The sequence below is a fragment of the Tamandua tetradactyla genome, chromosome 3 (assembly GCF_023851605.1).
Source record: "Tamandua tetradactyla isolate mTamTet1 chromosome 3, mTamTet1.pri, whole genome shotgun sequence".
In the NCBI taxonomy this organism is placed as follows: Eukaryota; Metazoa; Chordata; class Mammalia; order Pilosa; family Myrmecophagidae; genus Tamandua; species Tamandua tetradactyla.
The window spans coordinates 38,199,792-38,214,814 of NC_135329.1; the positions used below are offsets into that span (position 1 = coordinate 38,199,792).

General features: G+C 34.4%; 1 protein-coding gene across 1 annotated transcript in view; it reads left to right on the forward strand.

Annotated features, from left to right (window-relative positions):
- Positions 1-7,954: 7,954 nt before the first annotated feature.
- Positions 7,955-15,023, forward strand: part of CSMD1 (CUB and Sushi multiple domains 1) — a 519,811-nt gene continuing 512,742 nt past the window's right edge. The window contains 1 exon segment of the mRNA XM_077151716.1: positions 7,955-8,003. Within this exon segment, the coding sequence (XP_077007831.1) occupies positions 7,955-8,003 (49 nt within the window).

The following is a 15,023-nucleotide window of genomic DNA, read 5'->3' on the forward strand; positions in this document are numbered from 1 at the left end:
AATCCTCTCTTATCCCTTTTGAAAGTTAGTTCCATCAGTAGATACTAGCATCCTTTCTTCTTTTTTCTCTCCTTAATATCAGTCTCCTACTTAAGGTTTCCTTCTACTTTCAGACTAAAACAGTGTCATCTAATTAGTCTTTCAGCCTCCAGTCTTCCTTTTAATATTATATCCATTTTTGAAAACTGTTGATTACAAATGACAGAGATTGATCTCTGTTTAGCTTCAGTTGGCTCTATCCAGGGGTTCAAACAATGTCATCAGAACACTTAATACCTCAGATCTGCCTTCTCTTTTGACTTCATTCTCACATATGTGACAGTTAAATGTGGTTTATCACCTACTTTGAGTTTATACTGTTCTTATGGCTTATGGTCTCAGAACAATGTAAGTTAGAACACTAGCTGCAGCCACAACTTCAATGCCCCAGAATGACTTTGAGTGGTCCTACCTGCATATGTCCACATCAAAATCTCCTGGGTCGAGGAACATGAAGAACTTCAAGTAGCCTGTCAGTTCCTATGGCAGGGATAGTAGGACACATGATTGATCATCCCATTAAAATCGAATGGATTGAGAGTAGAGCAGTTCCAAAGAGAAACGCTGAAAAACAAGAAAACATATTTTTTATTGAGGAATATTAGAAGATATTCAATATCTGATCCAACAGAGACTTCTCACTCTTTTAGTCCTTTTATAAATATTGACTCCCTATTATAAATTGTGTTATAAACAAACTACTTACCTGGATTTCAAAGCCCTTTGCAGTATAGATCTTACTTACATTTTTTTTAAAAACAATTTTACTGATATATATTATATTGTCATATACCATATAATCATCCAAATTGTGTAACAGTGATTCATACTATCACCATATGCACACCGTATAGCTGTGCATCCATCATCACAATCTATTTTTGAACATTTTCATCATCTGAAAATAAAATAATAATAAACATAAAAATAAAATTTAAAAAACACCCTGAATATCCCATACCCTTCATACCCCTATTATTCATTTATTTTTGTCTTTTTTTTTTTTCTTACTTATCTGTCCATATACTAGATAATGGAAGTGTCAGTGGCAAGATTTTTATAATTACATGGTCATACCTTAAAAGCTCTGTAGTTATTCAATCTTCTTCAAAAGTTAAGACTATTAGATTACAGTTCAACAGTTGAAGGTTTTTCCCTCTAGCTACTCCAATATATCAAAAACTGAAAAGAGTTATCTATATACTACACACGAATAATCTCCAGAATGACCTCTTGACTCATTTTAAATATCTCAGCACTGAAACTTTATTTTATTTCATTTATTTCCCCCTTTTGGTCAAGAAGTCTTTCTCAATCCCCTGATGCCAGAGCCAGACTCCTCCCCAGGAGTCATGTCCCATATTGTCAGGGAGTCATGTCTCCCCTGGGAGTCATACCTCACTAGGGGAGAGAACAGTGAGTTCATCTGCAGAGTTAGCCTAGAGAGAGAGGCCACATATGAGCAACATAAGAGGGTCCCTGGGGGTGACCTTTAGGCATACTACTCAGAGGTAGGCTTAACTTCTCCTTTGCAGGAGTAAATTGCTTAAGGGCAAGCCCCAAGACTGGGGACTTGGTGCATCAAAGTGGCAATCCCCAATGATTTGAGTATATCAGGTCTTCCCCAGGTGGGGAAGTTTAATATTTCCACCTGCTTTTGCAAATACTTTTTAGTCTTCTACTATATTACTCTGGGATGTATTGGGGCATCACACCAACCTGTACAAACCAACAAGATGTCACACCCTGTTCAAGGTTTCATTTGGTTATGGTGTTCAAATAAGCTGACCATACAAGTTAAATTAGATAATGTCTGACAGAAAATTTAAATTTTGCACCAAATAAACATCTCTTCCTTTTGTCTCACATAGAAGTTGAAGTTTTAAAATACAGTCAATATTAATATCATTTTCACCCTTTAGTCTGATTTACCTTAGTCCTACCCAAATCACTTTCATTCATATCTCTAATTGAAATCTGATAAATGTCTCAGTGTTTTTATCAGTTGCTGTATGGGGTAATGCTGACATTCATAGCTGCAGAACCCTGGGCCTCAGGTGTCACAGAAATAACCAAAGTTCCAGGGAAATGCGAGGTTATGCACACAGAGCCCAGCAGCTCAGAATTTAGAATTAGCAGTTACGTCTCTAGATGTGACTGCTATAAGATCTTACAATCTAAGAAACTTTACAGTAGACCTTCATCTGATAATTTGTGCTCTCAAATTCAATTTTCAGAGTTTCCACACTGTAGTTAATCCATATTAATGAGGGGTTAGAATATTTGTCTTTTTACTTCTGGCTTATTTCATTCAACATACTGTTCTCAAGTTAATTCACCTAGTTGCATGCCTCACAATACCTTACTTTCTAATTCATCTTTAAATACCTTCTGAAATTATCTTTGGACAGAAGCTGAGCCATCTTCCCTTTTTTTACTCTCTCTCTTTCTTCTGTTTATTCTATTTCCTTTTTCTGGGACTCAGCTATTCAACTTCACTATTAAAATTCACATTTTTATTTCATTAAAATATTTAATTCTATTGCAATTGTGTCATCAGGAAAAGAATACTGCTACATTCCATTAATTTGTGTTTGATAGACATAGTCACTTTGGTGTATCATTTTTAGCTTCCATTGAGATCCTTTCATATTTTTATTAGTGTCTGTGATTCTTTGATCATTTTTATTGCTCTCTTGATATTTTCTAAATTCTTTTAGTAATGAGATACTCAAATATATCCTCTTGTGTTACAAAGTATATTAATTTTATTGAGAACTTTCTACCTTCTGAAAATGATCTTGCATTTTGCCAGTTTATTACTTTTTCAATTATTTTGCTAACAAATCTTTATTTGCAAACAGAGAGCATGCTAATTATTTCCCTTCTTTCCTCATCTCAGTAAGTGCTAGAATTTTTCCATGTGTCTTACTGAAGTTAGAAAAATTATTAATTTTAAATAATAATAACTTAACAATTTTATTAATATTAATAATTTTAAATTATTTATTAAAATTAATAAATAAAATAATTTAATAATTTTAAATAGTAATTTAAATGATAATTTAATAATTATTAATTTTTAAAATAAGTATTTTAAAATTCTACCTGCTATAAATAAACTCATTATTTTTCCAACATAATATATGTAATAGATACCAGAATTCTGAAGTCTAAGTTATCTCATATACGTATTTTGTATATTTTAAGTAAAATGTTTTCCAAGTGGCTTGTTTCCCTATATTTTTTACTTTTTAAAGATTGTTTATCTTTCATTTTTGCCTCAATAACTGTCTTTTTATCTGCATAGAATGAAGCCTTTATTATAGTAGCCAGTTTTATATGTAGAGAGAAAATACTGAAAGAAAAGGTCTGCCTGAGTTTTAACCTTGACTTGGCTTTTAATTTCCTACACAGCCATGAGCTAATCACTAATTGATATCAGTTTTATTATCTGTAGATTGGACAATAATAACTGAGATTTTGTCAAATAAATTTTATAAATAAATATGCAAGCTCATTAAATCTATAAAACTATCCTCAACTGGAGTTGTAATAATATTTGTGAATTTTGCAAGCTAGCTAGACAAATATGCAGTTTACTTGAAAGACTGTGATATAGAAAGTTAAAGAAAACTAATTTTATGATAAATTAGCAATTTCATGTATAAATATTTTTTATTTTTGGCAGTCTCTATTTCTTTCATGATCTAATAATGGTGTGGAAATTACATTCGAGATTTTATCCCCCTTCTTGTTTTTGTCTTCTTTTTCCCCTTAGGCTTGACTATTTCCTTTCTTGAAGTCAATTCCTCTCCAACAAACTTTTCAAATTAGTTTTTAGTCCATTTCAACTTTACTGTTATCTTCCAAACGGTTCACTTTCTTGTCAAAAATGTAATTATTAATCTAGTTCTGGGACAGTATTTTTAACTTTCCATTACCGTCTGTTCTCCCACTGGTATGCTCAGAACAAGCAGTCATTTCATTGTTTCCTCTATGTACAATTTCCTTTAGGGTCAAAATGATGGATCTAAGTTTTATGCTTTTTCTTTTTCTATAACATACCAAGTTGAGTTATATTCTTTCTTTCAAGGATATAATCCCTCAGTAGTCATTTGGGTGTTATTTTGTGTGTCCTCTCTCCAAGTTTTATCCTCTTATTTTTACATTGCTTTGTTCTTATTCTTGCAGAGTTTATTCAAATAAATCAGAAACTCTCGTTTGTTACATGTCCTTGTTTCCTCTCATCCTTGCCATTTACAATGTATTTCTACCTAGATTATTGCAACTGTCTTCCAACTGATCTCCTTTTCCCAAGTTTTCTCTTTTACGGTCTGTGATGCATAGATTCATCATCCATCCATAAACCTCTGCTCTGTGAAAAATGTTTCTGCAGTGGGAAGAATGGGGGAACTTTGGAGCTAGAGAGACCTGGCTCCATCTATCTGGGACCGTGTGTTTCAGTTAACCTCTTTTTTTGCCTATTTGCTCTTTTTAAGAGCTATCCGTAAAATGGGGATCATAATTTCTATCTCATAGTGATTTATGAGAATAAATAAGGTAAGAATGTACATATGCATGTTTGTACACCTCCAGAATATTATGAGTACTCTGCAAATATTATTGCCCTTTCTTTAGAGTCATTAGAAAAATGATAATTTCTTCATCCACTAATGAAAACATTTTATAATGTGACCCAGAGGACCTGAGGATGTGGTTTTCTTCTTCTGCCTCCTGATGTGCTACAAACACTAAAGTTATTTTTAAAATATATTTATTTCAATCAGAACCCAAATAACTTCCTCATATAGTGATTGGATGATTCAGCACTTAAGTCCCTTAATTGTTGTTTTTCCTGTCCATCTTTTTATATATAATCTTACAATTTATTTGTAGAAGAAAGAGGATCAGAGGGCTATAGTGTTTGCCACAGCCTGCGTTTTGTTGATTGCTTCCTCATGATAATTGGGTATAGAATCCTGGACAGGTTCAAGTTTGAATTATGTTGACAAGACAATTTCATATCAAGTGGTGTATTCTTCCATGGAGAGACACAGACTTGATCATCATTGACTAGATCTGTTCATTGAGCAGGACAGTGGATTTCCACTCTTCTAATCCTACCATTCCTTTTTCCACTCTTTAGCTGAGATACTTTTATGAAGAGAAGTATGATATTTGGTTATCCAGTGGTAAAGTTTGTACAGGAAAGAAATAAATTCTGGTTCTTCCATTTTATTTACAGTGTTCAAAATGAGATTTATTTCCTAGCATCCTTAACTACTACACTATTAGCATTTATGACCAGGTAATTCTTTGCTGTAGAGGGCTGTCCTAGGCACTATAGACTATTTAGCGGGGTCATTGGTCTCCACCCACTAGATGCCAATACCACGGATTTAAGCATATTGGATGACTTAATCTAATGTTCTTAATGCCTTTACTGATGCTTTCAATTAGACTATCTTCTACCATCGGAGTTTTTCCAGGTCGATGGCCTCCTTTCTATCTAATATGACAAAATACTACAAGTTCAGCTTGTATAATTCTTGCTCCAGTACTGGAATGAGATTTTTATCCAAGTAACTCTCTATTCCTATAGGAGGAAATGTATTGCAAGGCAATGATATGTGAATTTGCAGTATTTACTGCTACTTGATTTGCCATTGTTTGTAGGTGCTTTTATGAGATAAGTAGTGTATGTATGGATGTAGTCTGTGTGTGTGTAGATCTGTGTGTGTGTGTGTGTGTGTGTGTGAAGGATAAATATACAGTGAATTCAAAGTGATACATTAAGTTCAAATTCAGGATTTCAAGATTTTTACCTAATGGCCATAATTTTAAACCTATTTTCTCTCATATCAGGAATCCCTGTTGTCAGCAACTCTGTAAAGATAGATACCTATAGGAGAAAGATGCCTCCTTTCTCCTATAGGTAACTTTAAAAAATGTGAGATGAGAAACGCACATTTTTAAAATATGTATGTATATTTTTTCTTCTTCCTCCTGATGTGCTACAAACACTGAAATTATTTTTTTAAATATATTTATTTCAATCAGAACCCAAATAACGTCCTCGTATAGTGATTGGATGATTCAGCACTTAAGTCTGAATAAAATATATTTATTTATTTATAGGACCTCCAATTTAAATGCATAGTAATATGTTTTAGATTCTTTACTTTTATTTCTATTTAATGCATTCTGAAGCTTGTTCTGCAGTGGTTTATAGAGATTTTTTTCCCTCTTTTTCTCCCTGTTTGTCTTCCCTCTTTCTCTCTTAAAGCCACATAATACTCTGTGATGTGGGTAAATCTCAGTCAATTGCCCCAAACTGGCACAGACAATGGTCTATTGCTATCAGAATTATGGTAAGATGCTTTTGTAGATATAGATAAGATTATCACATAAAATTTATAAGGAAAGACAACGGAGCTAGAGTAGCTAAAATAATTTTGCAAAAGAATAATGTGAGAGAAGCAACCCACCCCATTTCAATACTTATTATACATTTAAAGTAATCAATAGTATGTGGTATTCATAGATGGACAGATACATAAATCAATGGAGTGGAACTGAGGACCCAGAAATAGATCTACCTAGAAAAGTGATAGCACATAAATGTGCGAAAAAAAGAACCTTGACTCAAAACTTGTATCTTATACAAAAATTAATTAAATAAGCTCAAACATAAACCAAACTTTCAGGAAAAAAATAGGATAAAATCTTCATGATATAGCAATAGGCAAATCCTTAGACTTAACGCTCAGAATGATGTTCATAAAAAGAAAAATTATTAAATGGACCTCACCAAAATTCAAATGCTGGGGATGTGAAAGATAATATGAAGAAAATGCAAAATCTCACTACAGTCTTGGAGAAAATATGTGCTAAGAACATATCTGACAGAGAGTTATTATCTAAAAAATTTAAAGAACTCTCAGAATTTAACTGTTAAAACACACAATTAGAAAATAGGCAAATAATATGAGCAGGTGTTTGAACGAGGAGGACAAATGGAAGGAAATAAACGTGTGAAAAAATGTTTAACATAGCAATCAGGAGAATGTAAATGGAATCAAAATTGAGATACCACTACACAGCTATCAGAACGTCTAAAATAAAAATAATGTAATATAGTGACAATATCAAATACTGGCAAGGATGCAAAGGGAATTAGATTACTTCTATTTTGTTGACGGGAATGTAAAGTGGCAGAATGACTCTAGAAAGTTTTCTTGAAAAATCTAAGCATTCAACTACCATATAACCCAGCAATTATACTCCTGGACTTTTAGCCACGGAAAATAAACTTATATTCATACAATAGCATGATTATATAATAAAAATACATATAAATAGTATAGGAACTTTACTTATAATAAAAACTCTACACATTGAAAACAATCCATATGCTCTTCAATGGGTAAATGGTTATACAAAGAGTGGAACATCCATACCTTGAAATATTCCTCAACAATAAAAAAGTACAAACTACTGATACACAAAACAATCTGAATGAGTCTCTAGAGTATTACACTGACTGAAAAAAGACAATCCCAAAGAGTATATAATGGATGATTCTATTTATATAACATTCTTAAATGACAAAATTTTAGAAATTGAAAACAAATAAGTGGTTGACTGGGGTTAAGGAGAGAACAGGTGCAGGAGAGAAATTGGATGTGTTTATAAATGGTCAATATTAGAGACCCTCGATTTGATGGAAATGTTCTGTGTCTAGACCGCATCAAGGAAGGTATGGTTGTGATATCACTGCAGGAAACTGGGCAAGGGCTACAACAGATCTCTCTATATTGTCTCTTACAACTTAATATGGATCCACAATTACTTTGAAATCAATATTTTAATTAAAAATAGTAAAACCTAGGATTACATTTACCATATCCGGATGACCCTAAATATTTACAAATTTTCAAGTTCTACCACTTTTACGTCTGGTAAGTTTGACTGATACATAATTCTTTTTTTTTGTATAAAAACCCTGCTTTAGGGTGGGCAGCAGTGGCTCAGTAGCAGAGTTCTTGCCTGCCATGCTGGAGACCCGGGTTTGATATCTGGTGCCTGCCCATGTATAAAAAATAAAAAAAAACAAAGCCAAAATCTTGCTTTATTTTGGAAATATCTATCAATTATCCATATCTGTGGCATTGGTGGAGTAGTGTTGTTGTTTTTATTTCTCTTCTACTATTATTAGAAAGGAAACATGGCAATGCTAACAATAAAACTATAATTAATATAATCTTATACACAAAGAAAATATCTAGTCTGAAGGTTATTTACCCTTCAGACTAGATATTCTTAGCTGATATTCTTAGCTGATACCCTAAGAATCAGCTGCTGCAATCTGGCTTTTTCACTGAGTATGCTACCTTTTATTGAAATTTCCTTAAGCAGGACTTTAGAAGCTGCTAAGGTTAATCTGTTTTCCACTGTCCCATTGGTATAAATGTTTGCTAACTTTGTTTACAAGTTATGCAGTCTATTTAATCCATCCCTAAGAAAAGTAGGAACTGTTCAAGTTGTTCAAGTTCAACCAAAAGGCAGGTTCCATATGAAAACAAAGTCTGCTCCATAGTTGAAATTTCCTGAGTTGAGACCAGTAATAATGGCTTAGGGTTGACAGTTTGAGAGCTGTTCTGTCATTTGGGATGCATATCTTGTGTCTGTAAATGATGGCATTAGACAAGAATACATCAAATCAAGTGAGCCACAGATAGATTGTTATGAATTTTCCCCTTGAACAATGTTATGATAAATTCACACAATAGCATTTGATTTTTTTCCCTCCCTACCAGGAAGATCAAGCAAAGAAAATGAGTTTGCCCTTCATTCTTTGAAGCTTTTTGATGCGTGACAGCCACAGGCTGGTGATAAGAATTAAGCTCCACACTTTAAATGAGCAATAAGCCCATTTTTAAAGCTCTCTCCTTTAGTGCTCCAACCTGCTGCTTATATGGTTTTTTTCTTTCTTTCTCTTTCTCTACTTCATGTTATTTTATGGAGAAGAAATGCATAAAGAGGTCAATAAAATGATTAATACAGTTTTCATTTCTAATCCTTCTCCTAATCATAACATATTAGCATATTGAAAAAATCTAAAGCCACTAACAATGTTTCTTTTGAGAAGATTAGAAGGAAACATCTAGCTTTGACTCCTGAAAATGCTTGTTGTCATTATATTAAAAATAATGAACTTTTCCTCAGAAACGATTTCTTCAGCATCATGTGTACAGAACTACACCAAACATCATACTTTTGGTGTTTTGCAAAATATATTACCAGAATGCTGCTATAATATTTATTATTATCAAATAGTATAACATATACAACGTCTAGAAGATGCAGAATTTTTTTTTTAAATTACTTAAAAAACCATAAAGCTAAAACTGCTAAAGATAAGACTTAGTTGAGACCATTAATTTTACCGATGTCTGCTTGGGATTTAATTTGTATCACTGTTTTGAAGACTGGGGATACAGAAGTAACAAACAGGCACAACGCCAGCCCTTGCAGATTTTAAATTCCAATAAGGAAGGCAAGCAGTAAAAAAATAAAATAAAATGCAATGGTAATGATAATAAAAATGCTTATATTTCATTGTTTCTAAGACAAATTATTTTCGCTTAAGTTTTTTAACTGAGGACATGTCTCTCAATTGTTGATAAGAGCACCTCTGTGCTGGTTTAAAAGGACATATGCCCCCTAGAAAAACCATGTTTTAATCAAAATCCCATTTCATAAAGGTAGAATAATCCCTATTCAATACTGCATGTTTGAAACTATAATCAGATCATCTCCTTGGACGATGTGATTTAGTCAAGAGTGGTTGTTGAACTGGATTGGGTGAAGACATGTCTCCATCCATTTGGGTGGGTCTTGACTGGTTTACTGGAGTCCTATAAAAGAGAAATCATTTTGGAGAATGAGAGATTCAGAGAGAGCAGCACTATGAAGCAGAGAGTCCACCAGCCAGGGACCTTTGGAGATGAAGAAGGAAAATGCCTCCCAGGGAGCTTCATGAAACCAGAAGGCAGGAGAGAAGAAGCTAGCAGATGACGCCGTGTTCGCCATGTGCCCTTCCAGATGAGAGAGGAACTCGGACTGTGCTTGCCATGTGCTGTTCCACTTGAGAGAGAAACCCTGAACTTCATCGGCCTTCTTGAACCAAGGTATCTTTCCCTCGATGTGTTTGATTTGGACATTTCTATAGACTTGTTTTAATTGGGATATTTTCTCAGCCTTAGAACTGTAAACTACCAACATATTAAATTCCCCTTATTAAAAGCCATTCTGTTTCTGGTATATTGCATTCTGGCAGCTAACAAAGAAACTAAAACAACCTCATACCAATTTATTGATTTTCTTTCCTTAATGCTACATGAAATAATTATGTTTTCATAATTTATAGTATATTAGATTTGATACTGTACCTGATAATGATAAGTCCAATGAAGAAAAGTATAGGGGGTAGTGTGTCAGCTCAAAGTGCTAGAGAATGACAGGAGTTTTGACTATTTAGGATCCAGTTATCAGAGCATGTTTCTCTAAGAGATGGACTGAATGGAGTGAGGCAGCAAAACAAGTGGGTATCTGGGGAGAGTGTTCCAGGAAGAGGGATAGCAAATGCCAGATCACAAAGTGAGCTTGTGCTGGCGTGTCTTCTTAAACAGCAAGAAGAATAATGTAAAAATGAGTTTTTTTAGCATGTGGTAGGAGCAACATTGTGCAGGATCACAACAGAAATATTGTATTTTATTGTGACGCTATCGAAAGCCAGTGGAGGTTTGCTATGGGGAAATGACCTGATCTTACATGCACTTTTAAAGGAACAATCTGATTGATGTCCGCAGCATTGACTGTTGGGGTAGGGGTAGAAGTAAGAGTGGAGGCAGGAGTCTGAGAAGGACTTTGTTGCCTGAGTCCAGATGAGAGCTATTGGCATCTTGGAATAAATCACTAGCTGTAAGCAGCCATTTGATTTGAAAAATATTTTGAAGGTAGAGCTTACAATATTTGTTACTTGGAAGTCTCCATGCAGGTGAAAATATTCGTATTGTGCTTTTAGAAGTGACTGAAAGGGTTAGATAGAATGTGGTGGCCTAAGAGTGGGACTTTTTAAATAAAATATCTATAGGTGGAACATTTCTTATTAGTTGGGACTTGAGAATGATCATGGGAGTGGGTGGCTGACTTGGGACGTGGGGACTCTGTCATTGTCTTCTTTCAGTCCCTGAGACCTACTTTCCATCATTCTCCTCCAAGCTCTGAGCTCTGTACTGGAAGGCTGAATTCATCAATGAAGTCCTTTGCCCAGTGGCTTCTCATGGTATTAGTGGGGATCAACTGCGGTTGATCAGAGAGGGAACAGGGTGAGGTAGGGATATGTAATCTCTTGGATCACATTCTTTTGGGTTGCCAAGTCAGTGGCTCTTATCAGATGGTCCATTCTACATAACTCTCTCTGGTAACAGCTCACTAGCCATAACCCTTGCACGTTTAGGGGTTCAGTATCAACCCTTAAAGTTTTCTTAACCCCAATCACAAATATTCCCAATATTCTCTCCTGCAGGATATTGATTGACAGATAGAATTATAAAGGAGTGTCCAGGTGATAAATCAAAGATACAGATGTGTTATCTATTGAAGTTATTTGTTCCTCTATTTAGCAGCAAAATAAGGGTCATTGGGTGGGAATGAAGGGGAGAAACAGAAGATGTAGAGAGACAGATCAAACAATTATGTTGAGATTTAACATAAAAGAAAAATATTGTTTTACTCATTCTTGGGGGTTGGAGAAGTGTATCATTCAAACAGTATTCAAAAATGTCATTTAAATTATACTATTTAGAAGGAAATATTTATATTTCATATTTAGGCCTGAAATATTTTGAAGTATCCATCCAAATGGAAGATAATCACATATTAAATGTCAGGAGGATACTCTTTGTTTTAATATTGTCTTACATGGAATAAAGAATATTGATTTAACTAGATCTCACAATGTCCTTAAAGAGATTAAAGACAAAAACCATAAAATCACCTTGATCTTAATTTTTGTGATTAACTATATGAACATCTACTGGTAATTAGATAAATTTTGCATTAAGTATTTTGATCTGAAAATGAAGTGGAACTTTAAAAAGAAAATGTGCTTAAGCATGCCTATAGATGAAATATTTGAACAGTTTTATTGTCATGAATAGGAAAGGCTCTAAGGTACATTTACTGTGATGGTTTTGTCTAAAATTCTACATTTAGAAAAACTCAAAGGCATTTTTACATAATTCTAAGATAATGTTAAAAAGCCTTAGAATTCTGTAATGAATCCTTAGATGATGTAATAAAATATTCTCCTAGGAGATGCCAAGAATGGCTTTCAGATTCCTTTGGTTTATGGGAAAGCAGAAGAACCACTCAAAGTTTTGCCACCTAAAAGAAAATCTTTGTGTCTCCAGTGGAGATGCTTTGCCTTTTAACCATCTCAAGTGATGAAGAACCGATTAACTCAGTGCAGAGAGAAACTTCGAGGTTAACTCAAGAAGCAGAGCATGAAGGAATTACCAGCCCAAAGGGCCTGACTGAGCCACCAATGAAGAACCAACATTGCTGCCCTGGATTCATACCGTGAAACATCTGCTCTTATCTCTTTTAAGTGGAAAAATTAAAAGCCAATGTAAGCCTGAATTTAGCGTCAGGCAAGTAATAAAGGAAAAATAGTGCAAATATTCTTTTGTTTTCTACTGAGTAATTATATATTAAATGTCAAATGGCTATCTGATTGTTTGAAACATTAAGAAGATGCCCTCTTTCATGTAACAAGTTATCATAGGGACAGAGGAAAAGTAAAGCAAGAGATGTAATACGTGATAAATCTAAATTTTGGAAAGCCCTTGGGTAATATATTACCTGCCATATAAAGAGCTGAACCAATAAACAAGTTTGGCCAATTGTTTTCAGTGGGAATGAGGTAGATTAGGTGAAAACAGGAGAAAATTTATGTAAAAATACAATTTTAACCCATGTACTAGGAATAAGGGAAAATATCCTACTAAAAAAGGCACTGGAGTGAGGTTAAGGAAGAGGCAAAATGAGTGCAGTTTAAATAGACTTTTTACAAACTAAAAGAGATGCACTGGCTTCCAAATAAAGAGCCTTGGTTTGCTGATGAAGTTGGTAAACATACAAACTGGAATAAAAATGCGGCACATTAAAAAGACCGGTGAGAAAAGAGGATAGAGGAAAATCCTAAGTATCCAAGGTTGCAGCATTGCTGTAGGACAAAAAGGGATACTGAGCAGTAGGCAAGGTTGGCATTGGCCCAGATATTGCATCTGCAAATGGATATAGAGATTGAGATAGACTGAATTTTAACTGTTATAAAGACCTGTACCCCAACGGTATTATAAAATTCTGAATCTACTTCCTCTCTGTATCCCATGGAGAGAATCAGTATAGTGCCTTTCTTGGTGTCTGAACAATATTGCCACTTTTTTTTTTAACTTTTTAAAATTGTATAATATAACATATATACAAAGCAAAGGAAGAAAAAAGCAAGTAGTTTTCAAAGCACTCTTCAACAAGTAGTTACAGGACAGATCCCAGAGTTTGTCACGGGCTACCATACCATCATCTCAGATGTTTCCTTCTAGCTACTCCAGAACATAGGAAGTTACAAGGCATAAATATTTTTTATCATCACAATTGATTTTTTTTTCTTTTTTGTGAAGAATAACATATATACAAAAAAGCAATAAATTTCAAAGTACAACACAACAATTGTAGAATAGCTTTCAGAGTTTGGTGTGGGTTACAATTCCACAATTTTTGGTTTTTACTTCTAGCTGCTTTAAGATGCTGAAGACTAAAAGAAATATCAATTTAACAATTCAGCAATCATTTTCATTAGTTGAATCCTACCTTCTCAGTATAACTCCACCGTCACCTTTGATCTATCTATCCCACTCTTTGTGGGGTATTTGGTCTATGCCATGCTAAATTTTTCATGTTGTCAGGAGCTGTCAATAGTATGGAGTAGGGAAATGAAACTAGCTTATGTTCTGAAGAGGCTGGGTCCTTTAGGTTTCAGGACTTGTCCAAGGACCCATCTGGCAGTTGTAGGTTTCTGGAAAGTTACTCTAGTGCATAGGATGTTTATAGAATCTTATATATTGCCCTAGGTGTTTTTTAGGATTGGCTGGAATGGTTTTGTTGGAGATTGGCAGGTTATGATAGGTAGCAATGCCTCTCTGAAGGTGGCATAAGAGTGGCCTCCAGAGTAGCCTCTCGATTCTATTTGAAATCTCTCAGCCACTGAAACTTTATTAAATACATCTCTTTTTCCCCTTTTGGTCAGGATGGAATAGTTGATTCCATGGTGCCAAGACTGGAATCATCACTGGGAGTCATCTTCCATGCCACCAGGGAGACTTTCACCCCTGGATATCATGTACCACATCGGGGGAGGGCAATGATTTCACTTGCAGAGCTGGTATTAGAGAGAGTGAGGCCACATCTGAGCAACAAAAGAGGTCCTACAGAAGTAACTCATAGGCATACCTATAGGTAAGCTAAGCTTCTTCACTACATACATAAGCTTCCCAAGAGTAAGCTTCAAGATCAACAGCTTGGCCTATTGATTTGGGTGTCCCTAATATTTGACCCAGTATCAAGGGTTTCCTGATAATAAAGTTTAATAATTCCATATTTTTTCTCCCATCCATCAAGGAAATTTGCCAATACTATTTTTATTATCTGCTTAATATACTGTAGCATTTATCCAGGTATTACATTAAATTATACAGGATTAAAGACCCTCGTTCTTATTCTGGGCTCCCTGTGTTTCAATTCTTTAAATGAGCTATACAGACAGATTGAGTTAGATTATGTGCTACTGAAAATTTAGGTTCCGGACACAATAAACCTTTCTTCCTTTGGTCTCAAAGAGTAAGTGTGGTTCT